This window comes from Perca flavescens, chromosome 12 (assembly GCF_004354835.1).
Source record: "Perca flavescens isolate YP-PL-M2 chromosome 12, PFLA_1.0, whole genome shotgun sequence".
Classification (NCBI taxonomy): domain Eukaryota; kingdom Metazoa; phylum Chordata; class Actinopteri; order Perciformes; family Percidae; genus Perca; species Perca flavescens.
Genome location: NC_041342.1, coordinates 35,376,086 through 35,392,644, shown reverse-complemented (window position 1 = coordinate 35,392,644; position 16,559 = coordinate 35,376,086). Strand labels below are relative to the sequence as shown.

General features: G+C 42.3%; 1 protein-coding gene across 1 annotated transcript; it reads left to right on the top strand.

Annotated features, from left to right (window-relative positions):
- Nucleotides 1-1,391: 1,391 nt before the first annotated feature.
- On the top strand, nucleotides 1,392-8,672 carry LOC114566061 (scavenger receptor cysteine-rich domain-containing group B protein-like). The gene is given in 7 exon segments (XM_028594398.1): nucleotides 1,392-1,421; nucleotides 4,576-4,915; nucleotides 5,659-5,970; nucleotides 6,770-6,931; nucleotides 7,749-7,888; nucleotides 8,116-8,148; nucleotides 8,592-8,672. Coding segments are annotated over 7 exon segments (1,098 nt in total).
- Nucleotides 8,673-16,559: the final 7,887 nt, after the last annotated feature.

The following is a 16,559-nucleotide window of genomic DNA, read 5'->3' as shown; positions in this document are numbered from 1 at the left end:
TGTGTGTCAAATGTGAAGTTCAGTAGAAAACAGTCCAGTTACACTAGCATCCTTCTCTACTTGTCGTTCACAAAACTGTGAACGACAAGTAGAACTTAGAACACAAATGCACACATAACCAACCAGACTAATATGATTGGACAAACAAGTGCTAGTCATTTCTTCACTTGGTAAATTATCTTTTAAACCACGTGTCAAACCCCTATCAGATTTTGATCCGAAAATATCAATTTAGATTCACAATAAATTTCAGCCCACCTAGTTTTTGTTGCCGATGCTTTTGGCAATTTATTTCCCCCCATTTTTTAAGTAGTTTTTGCCTTTTATCTATGATGGCTAAGGAACTTTTTTGCTGACTTTTTTATGGCTTTATGTCAACCAAACTGTAAGGGAGGAGACTTTATAAGACAGGCAATAATACAGTCAAAGATATTTGACTTTTTCAAAATAAATGCATGTCAATAAACTCTAAATGTCTGGCCCTTGATGTGACTCTTATTTTCCAATGTGGTCCTCTGGGAAACTGAGTTTGACAACCCTGTTTTAAACTGACAAACATTTGTGTATGGTTCAATTTAAACAGGATCAAAACATTATTTATCTCTCCCCATTCACTACCAGACATATTATTACTAAAATAAAGTCCCGTGGTAATCCTCCAGAAGGGGAGGGACTTTGCCTCTCTAAATTATCAAATGCCTGCTGTTTGCGCTCCCTATTGACATTAGGACGGCAGAAAGCCTACACATCTTCCGCCGATGGCTAAAAACACATCTCTTCCGACTACACCTCGGATAAATATGAAGGAAAAAAAAAAATACATATATATATATATATATATATATATATATATATATTTTATTTAAGCTGCACTTTCATATGGCTCTTTGTAGTTTCGCTTATTTAAAGCTAATGTACTTGCACTTACTACTTATTGTCTGGAGATTGTACCTTCAGGGTTCAACGCACTTAATTGGTAAAAGCCTCAGCTAAATGACATGACATGTAATGTAATGTAATGTTATGAAGTGAGACTGTGTTGGTTTTGACGTTATCTGTGGGGACAATCTGTTCACTGTTGCTCTGTCTTTAATTGTTTTAATGTGTAGCTCCGACGGTGAGGTTGGTTAATGGTAACACACCATGCTCTGGTAGAGTGGAGATCCTCCATAACAACCAGTGGGGAACAGTGTGTGATGATGGTTGGGACATAAATGACGCCAAAGTGGTCTGCCAACAACTGAGATGTGGCCCCGTCCAGTCGGCAACTAGTTCTGCCTCCTTTGGACCAGGCACCGGACAGATCTGGATGGATGATGTTGCCTGTACAGGCAGCGAGTCTTTGCTATCAGAATGTCGACATCCAGGGTTTGGCACTCATAACTGCCAACATGGTGAAGATGCTGGAGTCATCTGTTCTGGTTAGTGACATTTAGTTGTGTCCAGTGGTGTAGTCTAAGTTTTTGCAGTGAGTATACTGTCATGTTTTCCCTCCCAGCATTAGACTTGCCCATCCCAGAGCGACAACTCCATAGGGTTTTTTGTAACGTTACACAAAAGCATCCGCCTCATCTGGCTCATTTTCTGTAGTTTCTGTAATGTTAACGTCTGCTGCAGAGTCATCTGAAGCAACAGTATAGCTTCAGGAGCAGGCTTACCAAAACACTGAGAGAGTGGAGTTTAAATTTGCTTTCGTTTCATATATCTAGCTACTTTAGTGATTCACATTAGTAAAGTTCAAATTTGTGCAGTGTTGTTGTTCCTATGTGACTTGCAACACAGACGGTGAATTTATGAATGTAAGTGTGAAAGTTCTTTCACAAATCAATAATCGTTACGTAATGGTATCCTGGCGTTTTTGTAAGTGGGTATAATGAAATCCTTGACCTTTCCTAGTGGGTATACTCTGTATAAAAAATAAGATACACTCACCTAAAGGATTATTAGGAACACCCTGCTAAAACCGTGTTTGACCCCCTTTAAGCCTTCAGAACTTCCTTAATTCTTCGTGGCATTGATTCAACAAGGTGCTGGAAGCATTCTTTAGAAATGTTGGCCCATAATGATTGGATAGCATCTTGCAGTTGATGGAGATTTGTGGGATTCACATCCAGGGTACGAAGCTCCTGTTCCACCACATCCCAAAGATGTTCTATTGGGTTGAGATCTGGTGACTGTGGGGGCCATTTTAGTACAGTGAACTTTTGTCATGTTCAAAAACCAATTTGAGATGATTCAAGCTTTGTGACATGGTGCATTATCCTGCAGGAAGTAGCCATCAGAGGATGGGTCCATGGTGGTCATAAAGGGATGGACATGGTCAGAAACAATGCTCAGGTAGGCTGTGGCATTTAAATGATGCCCAATTGGTACTAAGGGGCCTAAAGTGTGCCAAGAAAACCTCCACACACCATTACACCACCACCACCAGCCTGTACAGTGGTAACAAGGCATGACGGATCCATGTTCTCTTTCTGTTTATGCCAAATTTTGACTCTACCATCTGAATGTCTTCAACTGTCCAATTTTGGTGAACTTGTGCAAATGGTAGCCCCTTTTTCCTATTTTTAGTGGAGATGAGTGGTCCCCGGTGGGGTCTTCTGCTGGTGTAGCCCATCCTCCTCAAGGTTGTGCATGTTGTGGCTTCACAAATGCTTTACTGCATACCTTGGTTTAATGAGTGGTTATTTGAGTCAAAGTTGATCTTCTATCAGCTGGAATCAGTCGGCCCATTCTCCTCTGACCTCTAGCATCAACAAGGCATTTTCGCTCAGAGGACTGCTGCATAGTGGATGTTTTTCTTTTTCAGACCATTCTTTGTAAACACTAGAAATGGTTGTGGGTGAGAATCCCAGTAACTGAGCAGATTGGGAAATACTCAGACCAGCCCGTCTGGCACCAACAACCATGCCGCACTCAAAGTTGCTTAGATCACCTTTCGCTCCCATTCTGACATTCAGTTTGGAGTTCAGGAGATTGTCTAGACCTGGACCACACCCCTAAATGCATTGAAGCAGCTGCCATGTGATTGGTTGATTAGATAATTGCATTAATGAGAAATCTTAGAGGTGTTCCTAATAATCATTAAGGTGAGTATATATATATATATATATATATATATATATATATATATATATATATATATATATATATATATATATATATATATATATTAAGGCTGTCAGCATTAACGCGTTAATCGCAATGTGATTAAGGGCTGAGCATACATTTTTTTTTTGATCGCATTAAATACACATACTGCCATTTATTAATTTATTTTCACTTTACTCGGCGCGTTGTGCCTAACAGGCTACTATTTTGACCCTTTGCCGCACTTTGCCATACTTTCTTCGTAACACATCCTGCTGCTGCAGGCTGCAGGCATGATGGAGAAAGACAGCAGCAACACAATTCTGAATGGTGCTTTTTATTTTCCAAAACTCCCGGACGGGTTGACAGGGTTGGGTACCAAATCCGGTGCTTATACGGCACCGGTGCCTTAACGACCGGTATCTACCAGACCGAATAGCAACGCGGGATTTCGCTGCCTCTTTCCGGTGCCACTGATATGTCTGCGCTTCTCTCTGATGCTCCAAAACAGACGTTAGAGGCAACAGGAGCATCGCTGCACGCCACGCTAGTTAACATAATACACCTGACAGCCGGTAACATTAGCCTACCGTTCGCTAGTAGCTGGATTAAACATGGTAAAAATACTGACAGCTAACGCTAGACGGTGTAAAGTTTGTCGGTATTTCACTGTAGAGGACTCCAACACCGGCATGTAACAATCTGCAGCTGCCGTTGTCGGAAAAAAACACAGACGGTGCGTTCAACAAAACTGATAACCTACAGACTCGTGGTGCATTCAAAGTTATTGTTAAATGCCCTTTTCCCATCTGGTGGTTGTTTTTGTCGTTCAACAGCTATTTACTAGTGAAATAGGTTATTATTATAGTTATTACATTATTATTAAATCATTTCATTTTGACCATATGGCCTTAGCAATAAACAAGCCATTCTTTAATGTCGCCGACTGTTTAGTACTGTTAAGGCACCGGTACCCTTTATAAAGTACCACTTTAGCCCCGTATCCAAACCAAACAATACCCAACCCTATTATTGATTCTAGATTCAAATGTGTGACTAGATTCACACAGTTTTTTTTTTTGTTTACAGTAAGTAAATAAATAAATAAATAATAAACAAATACACATCTTAAAGTCAATTTCATAAAGTCACTTTCTTTGCATTCATTTAATTCACAATCAAGATACACTGGTAAGAAGTGCTTTCCATTGTTAATATGTACTTAAAAACTGTTCTGAAATGCAAAATAATAGAATTTGAATCATCTGATAAAACATGGGATTAATCGCGATTAACTATATATATTCAGTGATTTAAAAAAAAAAAAAATTAGCGTTTGACAACCATATATATATATATATATATATATTATGGCTGTCAATGTAATGGAGTGAGACTGTGTTGGTTTTCACGTTATCTGTGGGGACAATCTGTTCACTGTCACTCTGTTTTTAACTGTTTTAATGTGTAGCTCCGAAATCACAGCTGAGGTTGGTGAATGGTAACACACCATGCTCTGGTAGAGTGGAGATCCTCCATAACAACCAGTGGGGAACAGTGTGTGATGATGGTTGGGATGTAAACGATGCCAAGGTGGTCTGCCGACAGCTGAGATGTGGCCCCGTCCAGTCGGCAACTAGTTCTGCCTCCTTTGGACCAGGCACCGGACAGATCTGGATGGATGATGTTGCCTGTACAGGCAGCGAGTCTTTTTTATCAGAATGTCAACATCGAGGGTTTGGCACTCATAACTGCCAACATGGTGAAGATGCTGGAGTCATCTGTTCTGGTTAGTGACATTTAGTTGTGTCAAATGTGAAGTTCAGTAGAAAACAGTCCAGTTACACTAGCCTCCTTTTCTACTTGTTGTTCACAAAACTGTGAACATTAAGTAGAACTTAGAACACAAATGCACACATAACCAACCAGACTAATATGATTGGACAAACAAGTGCTAGTCATTTCTTCACTTGGTAAATTATCTTTTAAACTGAAAAACATCATCCATGTATGGTTCAATTTAAATGGGATCAATACATTATTTATATCTCTCCATTCACTACCAGACATATTATTACTGAAATAAAGTCCCATGGTGATCCACTGGAAGGGGAGGGACTTTGCCTCTCTAAACTATCGAATACCCAAAATGCCTGCTGTTTACAGTTCTGGCTTTCAAATGGTGGAATGAGCTCCCTATTGACATCAGGATGGCAGAAAGCCTATACGTCTTCCGCCGAAGGCTAAAAACACATCTCTTCCAACTGCACCTCAGATAAATATGAATGAAAAAAAAATACTATATATAAATAATTATATATATTTTTTTCTTGAAGCTGCACTTTCATATGGCTCATTGTAGTTTTGCTTATTTAAAGCTAATGTACTTGCACTTACTACTTATTGTCTGGAGTTTGCACGTTCAGGGTTGAACGCACTTAATTGGAAGTCGCTTTGGATAAAAGCATCAGCTAAATGACATGTAATGTAATGTGATGGAATGAGACTGTGTTGGTTTTCACGGGGACAATCTGTTCACCGTTGCTCTGTCTTTGTTTTAATGTGTAGCAGCGACGGTGAGGTTGGTTAATGGTAACACACCATGCTCTGGTAGAGTGGAGATCCTCCATAACAACCAGTGGGGAACAGTTTGTGATGATGATTGGGACATAGACGACGCCAGGGTGGTCTGCCGACAGCTGAGATGTGGCCCCGTCCAGTATGCAACTAGTTCTGCCTCCTTTGGACAAGGCACCGGACAGATCTGGATGGATGATGTTGCCTGTACAGGCAGCGAGTCTTTGCTATCAGAATGTCGACATCCAGGGTTTGGCACTCATAACTGTGGCCATGGTGAAGATGCTGGAGTCATCTGTTCTGGTTAGTGACATTTAGTTGTGTCCAGTGGTGTAGTCTAGGTTTTTGCAGTGAGTATACTGTCATGTTTTCCCTCCCAGCATTAGACTTGCCCATCCCAGAGCGACAACCCCATGTTTTTTTTATAACGTTACGGCCTAAAGCATCAGCCTCATCTGGCTCATTTCCTGTAGTTTCTGTAACATTAACATCAGCTGCAGAGTCATCTTAAGCAACAGTATAGCTTCAGGAGCAGGCTTACCAAAACACTGAGAGAGTGGAGTTTAAATTTGCTTTCCAATTATCATTACGTAACAGTATCCTGGCGTTTTTGTAAGTGGGTACACTGAAATCCTTGACTTTTCTTACTGGGTATACTCCGTACATCTGCGTGTCACGTAGACTACACCACTGGTTGTGTCAAATGTGAAGTTCAGTAGAAAACAGTCCAGTTACACTAGCTTCCTTTGTACTTATTGTTCATTGTTTATTTCTAAAGAAACACGAAAACGTATAAAAGGCTCCATTACCTTGTACTTCACGTTATGGGTCCGTAGCAGATGTTTTTGTAAAAATAGGCTAACGATTCTGTCATAACCACGCAGCTTTCTGTTGCACAGTAGATAAATTGCTGTATAGTCAGGAGAAGCTCGCAGGCAACACGCTCTCTGTCTCTGTAAGATTGGGAATGATTGAGATTTCTGCGCAGCAACGCTCACCGGAAAAGTGACTTCACTGGTCTCCATCGAAGTCCACGGCGTTGATGTGTCCATTTCTTTCACTGTCTAGGATTGTGCCTAATGTGTTTCATCTTGTGTTTCAGATGATCTTAGTGGTTTTCCAGAGCCGGAGTTGGTGTGTGGACAGGATCACCTGCGTCTGACAGTCCAGAAGAGGCTGTTGGAGGAACCAGCAGGTCGACCAGCAGGAGGCGATGTGGTACCTGGTGCAGCGAAGGAAGGGTATCTGTGGAAACATGGTAGAGGTGAGTTTGGTTAGACGTCTCAGGATGTCCACCATATCTGATCCAGTTCATATCTTGATATTTAAAGGACAATTCCGGCGCAAAATGAAACTAGTGGTTAATAACATATGTGCACCGAAATCGCTGATTAGCTTATAATGCTAGTTTCGGGGAGAGGGTAAAGTAAAAAGAAATCTCTATTTCTACACCACTAACAAGGCTCAAAATATCACCACACTTCCATAGTAGCATAATGAGGGCCCCAACATGTAAACACAAGCATTGAGAACTTTGTAAGTGTACAGAGAGTTTATTAAAAAGATATTTTCTTTTATTTGAGATAAGTTAATGGTTACTGTTTGTACGGCATTTATCATTCGACTGCTCATTACTGTTTTCCCAAGATGGCGCCTGCCTGTATACGTGAAGGTACTGTCTTTATAAACTATCTTTTTAATAAACTGTATGTGCACTTACAAAGTTCTCAATGCTTCAGTTTACATGTAGGGACCCTCATTGTGCTACCGTTGAAGTGTGGTGCTATTTGAGCCTTGTTACTGGTGTAGAAATAGAGATTTCTTTTTACTTTACCCTCTTCCCTGAAGGCTAGCGTGAGCAGCTAATCACCGGTTTGCAGTAGCTTGTTTCAACCTAGAGACACATTTGATTATCATGAAAACAGATCCCAGAGAACGGTCGACTTGGTGCACATATGTTATTAACCACTAGGTTCATTTTGCGCAGGAATTGTCCTTTAAATATCCAGATATGAACTGGGCCAGATATGGTGGACATTCTGAGACGTCTAACCAAACTCACCTCTACCACGTTTCCACAGATACCCTTCCTTCGCTGCACCAGGTACCACATCGCCTCCTGCTGGTCGACCTGCTGGTGGCAGCGCGGGTCGATCAGGTGAGCGGAGGAGGGGTTCAGCCCTCGTTCCTCCAACAGCCTCTTCTGGACTGTCAGACGCAGGTGATCCTGTCCACACACCAACTTCGGCTCTGGAAAACCACTAAGTTCATCTGGAACACAAGATGAAACACATTAGGCACAATCATAGACAGTGTAAGAAATGGACACAGCAACGCCCTGTGTGTCCTGTGTTCTGTGTGTCCTGTGTCCTGTGTGTCCTGTGTCCTCTGTGTGTCCTGTGTGTCCTCTGTGTCCTGTGTCCTGTGTGTCCCGTTTCCTGTGTCCAGTGCCCAGTGTGTCCAGTGTGTCCTGTGTTCTGTGTATCCTGTGTGCCCTGTGTGTCCTGTGTGTCCTATGTGTCCTGTGTGTCCTCTGTGTCCTGTGTCCTTGTGTCCTGTGTCCTTGTGTCATTTTGTCCTCCTGTCCGGTGTCCTGTGCCCTGTGTGTCCTGTGTCCTGTGTTTTCTGTGTCCTCGTTTCCTCATGTCCTCATGTCCTCTGTCATGTGTCCTCATGTCCTCTGTCGTCTGTCATGTGTCCTCATGTCCTCAAGTCCTCATGTCCTCATGTCCTCATGTCCTCATGTCCTCATGTCGTCTGTCATGTGTCTTCATGTCCTCTCTCGTCTGTCCTGTGTCCTCATGTCCTGTTTCCTGTGTCCTCATGTCCTATGTCCTCATGTCCTGTGTCCTCATGTCCTCATGTCCTCATGTCCTCATGTCCTGTGTCCTGTGTCCTCATGTCCTGTGCCCTCTGTCCTGCAGCTGGACGCTGATGATGCCGAGCCTCAGCTGGAGGAGAAGGAGGGGCAGGACGAGTACTCCCAGCTGCAGATGCCCGTGTGATTGGTCCATCCAGCTCCTTCATTAGCATATCTGACCCGTATCCCGTAGCAACGCTGGGCAGAGGGACTGAACACGCTTCTGAAATCACGTTTTTATAAATCTTTGTATTTTCTGTTTCTCTGTCTGTCTGAAGATCACACTAACTGTCTGCTCTGTCTTCCTGATGTCTCTGTCTATCATTAAAGGCACATTTTATCTTTAAAATAAGATTCTTGGCATATTTATTTTCACATTATGACTTTTTCATTGTCTCTGTACACTAACACAAGAACCTCCCATCATGCACTGCAACATCCCCCAGGTTATATACAGTGGGGGAAATAAGTATTTGACCCCTTGCTGATTTTGCAGGTTTGCCCACTTACAAAGAATGCAAAAATCTACAATTTTAATCATATGTACATTCTAACAGTGAAAGACAGAATCCCAAAGAAAATTCCAGAAAATCACATCATATGAATTTATTAAAATTGATAACCATCTGATGAGGAAAAACAAGTATTTGACCCCTGGACAAACAGCATGTTAATATTTTGTAGAAAAGCCATTATTGGCCAGCACAGATGTCAAACGGTTTTTATAGTTGGTGACAAGGTTTGTGCACATTTCGGCAGGGATGTTGGCCCACCCTCCCTGCAGACAGCCTCCAAATTATTCAGGTTCCGAGGTTGTCGCCTGGCAACTCGAATTTTAAGCTCCCTCCAAAGATTTTCAATCGGATTCAGGTCTGGAGACTGGCTAGGCCACTCCAGAACCTTGATGTGCTTCTTCTTCAGCCACTCTTTTGTTGCTTTGGCGGTGTGCTTAGGGTCGTTGTCGTGTTGAAACACCCATCCTCGACCCATCTTCAGCTCTCTCACTGAGGGAAGGAGATGTCGGTCCAGAATTCCACGATACATGGCCCGTCCATCCTCCCCTCAATACGATGGAGTTGTCCCGTCCCCTTGGCTGAAAAGCACCCCCAAAGCATGATGTTGCCACCACCATGCTTGACGGTGGGGATGGTGTTCTTTGGGTTGTACTCGGTGTTCTTTGCCCTCCAAACACGACGAGTTGAGTTGAGGCCAAAAAGTTCTATTTTGGTCTCATCTGACCACATCACCTTCTTCCAGGCCTCTTCTGAGTCGTCCAGGTGGTGAATGGCGAACTTCATGCGGGCCTGTACATGTTTCTTCTTGAGCAGGGGGACCTTGCGTGCGCTGCAGGATTTCAATCCATGACGGCGTAGTGTGTTACCAACCGTTTCTTTTGTAACTGTGGTCAGTCCCCCCTTGTGGTTTTGGGATGATTCCTCACCGTTCGCATGATCAGGGACACCCCACGAGGCAAGATCTTGTGTGGAGGCCCAGACCGAGGGAGGTTGGCGGTGGTGTGGTGCTTCTTCAGACATATCTGTAGAAAGAAATCATATAAAATCCATTTTTTGAGTCTTTTGGTGTCTGGATTGTTTCTGTAGTAAGCTGAGACATGTGGCTAATGCCCTGTGGCGTCTGTCACCTGTCAGATGTGTTTACAGCAGTGTATTCTAATCACTTTACAGATGTATGACTTGGACGGAAATAAAACAACTCCATTCTAGCCTCTGTAACTCTGTGTCAGTAAGGCCTAGAATCGCCCTGACACTTGTAACAAAAACTTGAGAATGTTTTCTTTCCAATGATATCAGGCATACCCCTGAGTGTCAAAGTATATGGGAGCTGTACCACTTTTAATTTGAGTATAACATTTAGACCAAAAAACATGGATTTCAAGCATTTCTTCAGCCACTTCTTTCTACAACATTTGAGAACCCTTTAGCAATTATGTAAGCACATAATGTAATCTGAAAATTGCTGTTCTGATTAAAAAAACAATGCAACTGATCTCAGCTGGTATTCTGTCTGGAATGGAGTGGAATGGAAATTTATAAGTGACCCCAGACTTTTGACCGGTAGTGTATATATAATATTATTATATATATTATTATTAAGTGTCTGACAACATTATGGAAAGGATCCCTACAGAAATAGACCTTTTAGTTAAAGAGTAAGATACTTTTTGTAAACCCATGAGAAGATTCTGTAGGAATGAGCTCGGGGATGACACCGGAACTTAATACCTTGTTTAGGGTCACCCTGAGGTCACAAGTGACTTTGTTGATTTGTATTTAACCTTTATTTATACTTGAAGGGCATAAAGGTTTTCCTCATTTTCAATGATGACGAGTTTACATCAAGAATTATACACAAAAAACAGTTGCAATGACAAATAAACATAAGTAAAATAAAAATACTTGACATGCGCAAGAGCGATACGGAATATATTCAGTGCTAAGCACTGCCTCTGGCAGTCATCCAGGATTCATAGAACCGTAGTTACATTCGTAACTTTCATTCTCTGGTCTTGCCTAAGCACAATTCAAGCAGCACAATCAAGTATTTTGGTATCTGTTAACTCATAACAAGTTTGAAAATCAAAGATTTGAACACATCATAAAAATCATATGCTACTATAATTCTAGACTGCCGGGGAAGTTCCTTCCTTCTTATGACACAATGAGCTGCTCTCTCCTCTCTCTTTTCTTTTGTTTCCTTTTATGTGCATCCTGTCCCAGAAATGCTTGTTACTAACATAGCTATGGGGAGTTTACTCCCCGGAGTCCTTATGTTTCTTCTTCGCCCAGAACATCGCCTCGGATTAGGGTGACACCAACATCTGGGTCTTGGGTGCAGCTGTCGCAGTGGACCGGCTACACCCGGCTACGCTCTGCAATTCCCTGCAATGTCCGGCTAAGTCCTGCCGCGTCCACTGCGTCCACCCATGCTCTGCTGTGCCACGCTACATCCTGTAACGCCCTGCTGTGCCCGGCTATGACATGAACTACTACGACTACCATTGTAGTCACTGTTCCATTATCTTTATTGTGACTATTACACCACTATTCATCACCCCCCCAACCGGCACCGTCAGACACCGCCTACCAAGAGTCTGGGTCTGCCGAGGTTTCTTCCTAAAAGGGAGTTTCTTCTCGCCACTGTCGCAATAGCCACTGCTAATGCTTGCTCTTGAGGGAATTACTGGAATTGTTGGGGCTTTGAAAATTATAGTGTGGTCTAGACCTACTCTATCTGTAAAGTCTCGAGATAACTCTTGTTATGATTTGATACTATAAATAAAATTGAATTGAATTGAATTGAATTGAAGACATTTAAAGGCACTCACACACCAACCCGATTATCGGCCATAGGACAGTCTGGCGAGGTCGGTGACTCGAGTCTGTTTGGTTTTCCATGCCGTCGTCCGTCCGAGGAGCCGACAGCCTTCACTTTCGGACTCAAGGACCAATCTGATTCGTGGAATTCTAGCCCTTGACTAGCGAATCAGAGCTTCTTCCACAAGAAGAAACCCAAGAGCTGACAATGCCAGCATCTTCTTATTACTAGCCATCGTAACGATCCTTCTTGACTACTATCGACGCTCTCTGATGAAAACAATGATTGACGATAGTGAGCTCTGTGTTTACCAGGTCTAGATAGATGTTCTATTCCTGCTGTTATGGAGACGTATTACATTTTGCGCACGGGCAGAACGTACGCTCAAGTCGCCGTCGCTTTGGTGTGTTCTGAGGCACTTTTTGAGAGACGGGAGCTCTCTGCCTTTTCTGCCGACGGTCAGCCATCGGGTTGGTGTGTCAGAGCCTTAACATAATGTTAGCATTTTTTTCTGTGTTTAGCACTTAAAAAAAAAAATCCTGACTTTGACTATTGATAAAATTAGGATTTTTAATGTGATCAAAACATTCCAAAGTTGTACTCTTAGATTCTTCCCCAAAGTAGGGCCGTGCCAGATTTCAAGACTTTAGACCAATCAGAACAAAGGTTGTGGCATTTTCCTTATCAGACTTAATAAAGTGTTTTGGCAAAACCAATTTAAACCTTTGTTCCCAGTAAAACAAGATTCGGATCAAAGATACCAGCAGCCCATTTTGATTTCCTCAATCTTTTGAATTTCAATTTGAGTTAAATCTCAGCTGTTCAGGAAGAAAAACAGAATGTAATTTTGTTTGAAAGCTGCAGAACTTTCCCTAAAACTCGCTATGAAAGGACAGAAAACATCTCCAATTTTGGAAGTAAAAGCATTTTTAATCCACAGACATTATTGTTAGTGTGACGCAGTGCTCTTAATTTATGGCTTTCCAGCAACAGTCACTGATTGATAGAGCTGCAGTTAAGAAGAGCTTTCCCAGAAATATGTTACCATTACGGAGAATCTGAGACTGCCTGAAGTCTGTAAACCTGAAGAAGAAAACTCCACGAGAAAGGTAATCTTTAATTGTAACTTGTGACAACTGATTTCAACTAAAATCTAAATGCAGATTATTAGGAATGCCTCTCTAAAACTAAATCAGTCCTGTAATGTCAGAAAAGTATTGGAGCAAGACATGAGGTAACAAAAATGAGAGGAGGAAGATTTTCTGCTTTCCATTTCGAGATTAAATTCGAAATGTTGATATTAAAGCAGCAAAATTCTTAACATTTTGACTTTGTTTTTAGGAAGCTAAAATAAATAAAAAGTCTTCCTCTACTGTTTTCTTCATGCCTGGCCCTAATACTCTTCCATATGTAATAAATACTCCTTCATAAAATCATGATGTTCAGTTTGTGTTGATTCACTTGTCAGATCAATAGTTTGTGCTGCTGATCTCATGAAGTGGTGTATGTATGCCATATTGGCGTGTTATAAAGATGCATACTCGCTTTTTTGCGTGTTCATCAACCCTGTTTGGCCTCCATTGACTTACTTTACCTTGAGATTGTGTGTGAATTGACGCCTTAGCAAGTAGTATGAAAGCCGTAGGGAGGTTGGTCAGGGAGGAGGATGGGTCAAACACAGGACTTTCACCCAGGAGACCGGGGATCGGGTCTTATGTGTGACATTGTGTCCCACTTGTCACGTTTCCTTTCCACCTTTGTTGTTCTACTCAGGGTGCGAACTACAGGGGGAGCTCGGCTCCCTTTAATAAGACATGGGTGCCTGAAAATGGGATTTGTGAAATTTTGAGGGGTCTAACATATTGACAATGTGTCATTTTGACATGCAATTTCAGTTTTGTGCATTGTGATCATCGTGGATTATTATGTGTAAAATTGCAAAAATATCATTCATGCATGATGCTGATTTAAACCTAATTTACTTAAATAAAGATAACTATACATGCTATTCTTGTCATGACCATCAAGGTGTGGTGGCGCTGCAAATTCAACTACTGTTTGTTTCAACTAGTGATTAGGGTTAACTGTTAACTCAAGCTCGACTGATCATCACTGTTTTCCCAAGATGGCGCCCGCATGTAAACATGAACGTTACTTTCTTTATAATCTATCTTTTTAATGAACTGTCTGTACACTTAGAAAGTTCTCAATGCTTAGGTTTACATGTAGGGACCCACATTATGCTGCCGTGGAAGTGTGGTGATATTTTGAGCCTTGTTAGTGGTGTAGAAATAGTGATTTACGGTCTGCCCGGAAGGCTAGTGTTAGCAGCTAACCATCGGTTTGCGGTCGACTCTGAACAAATATGTTATTAACCCCTAGGTTCATTTTGCACCGGAATTGTCCTTTAACATTTTGACTTTGTTTTTAGGAAGCAAAAATGAATAAAATGTCTTCCTCCACCTTTTTTTATTCATGCCTGTCCCTAATACTCTTCCGTATATGTAATAAATCCTCCTTCATCAAGTCATGATATTCAGTTTGTGTTGATTCTCTTGTCAGATCAATAGTTTGTGCTGCTGTTAAACTTGTTAGCTGTTTTAGCATGTTAGAATATGTTAGCATTTGTTAGCATGTCAACATGAGCAGAATATAGGACCTTTAAGTTACTTGATTAGCCGTGATTAGTTTTATCTACTATATCTGTAATATGAATCAGTATAATTGACTTGCAATATATTGTTCATTTCTCTCTGCAACAGTTTTTTGGTGATTGAAAATGTTCATCGGTCTGCTGCTGCTTCTCATGGCTGCTTGTTCAGCTCAGAGCACAGGTGAGTTTACAAGTGAGTCCACAGGTGAGTCCACAGGTGAGTCCACAGGTGAGTCCACAGGTGAGTCCACTGGATCAATAACACTGTTTCTTACTCCCCCCCCTAATCATTTCAGCTGGACTTGTAGGCTGTTATATTGTTATTGGTTAATTTCATTTAGAATAAAACATCAGATTTTATAAACTACATGTGTTTTGCTTTCAGAAATCTTACTTAATTAGTTACTAAAGCTGTAACAGATGATTGTAGTGAAGTAAAAAGTCCAATATTTCTCTCTGAAATGTAGCAGAGTAGAAGTAGAAAGTTGCATGAAAAGAAAAGACTCAAGTATAGTACAAGTACCTCAACATTTGGACTGAAGTACAGTACTGGAGTAAATTTACTTAGTTACATTTCAGTACTGGCTAATTGAAATGTATTTCTCTTCTTGATCGCTGCTGGCTGGTTCGCTATATGTCACCCTCTGCTGTTTGAAAGTCTAGACTCTGAATATAAGACAACCCCACTTTTTTTGAAGTATTCCCAGAAAAAAATAATTTCAGATTCAGTCTTATATTTGGGCCAATATGGTACTTTCGTGCCAAAATGTTAGCAAATATTAGTTACATAAGGAGTAATAATGTTAGCTAATGCTGTTTTAAACCTTGCTTATCGTCAGGGTCTGTAGCCACCAGCTGTGAGGCCTGTCATAGTCTGGCTCGATGCCATGCCTCCCTCCACGACAACAGTGTCGAGACTGTGGGCGTGTCCTGTCGCTGTGAGGACGGTGCGGTGGGAGATGGCTTCACCTGCTACAACAAAACCACCTGCAACGATGACTGCTGTGGCCAAGGCTTCCGCTGGTCGCCGCTGCAGGGCTGCGTGGACATCGATGAGTGTTCACTGCCCAATCCTTCCTGTGGTCCTGGACAACTCTGTGAAAACACCCGAGGCTCCTTTTCCTGTCTGGTAACACCTAATGTACAACGTCAAAATGAAACCACATCCCGCTCAGTGATGTTTGCCTGCGGGGGCACACAGTGCCCTTTCGGTCAGAGCTGCCTCCAGGTGAACGGCACATCTCAATGCATTGACCCGTGTCAGCACTACACTCCGTTACAAGATGCCTGGCGGGCCACAGACTTCAGGGTGGACCCAGAGTCTGTGGCCTGCGACAGCCGTACAGATTGGCAGGGCTGGTACCGCCTCTTCATTGGTAACAGCAGTGTTCGGATGCCAGAGAGGTGCATTGAGAGTCACATGTGTGGGACCGATGCTCCACTATGGCTGCGATCTTCCCACCCGCTGGAGTTTGAGGGCATCGTACGGGCAGAGGTTTGTGGCAGCTGGGAGGGAGGCTGCTGCCAGTTTCACTCCAACTTCATCCACGTGAAAGCTTGCCCAAGAAACTACTACGTCTACAAGTTTGTAAGCCCAAACTTGTGTCGGCTAGCTTACTGTGCAGGTAAGGAACAAGCTTTAATTGTATGGAGTTATACTGTGTAGAGTCGAGGGTGACAATTTTTTGGGACTCCCGCGGGTCACGGTATTCCTGCGGGAGTCCCGCGGTACGGGAGTCAATTTCACTGTTGGTAACGTGATAGGGATGGAATAGAGCATAGAAATCTACGGCAGCTGGCGGGAGCCGGACGGAGGAGATTAAATAAATAAAATGACTGCGGTGAGTGCGCCCAAAGATTGCAAGGCATTCCTAGACTACTTAGTGTGCAGAAAGCAGTGATTCTTCTAAGCTACCCTAAATTGATAAATGTGTGTTTTGAGTGTGAGAAGATCTCCGTTAGGAATTACGTAATGAAATCGCCTAGGTCTGCAGGTAATGCATGTTACCTAGGCCTGCAGGTAATACATGTTTCCTAGGTCTG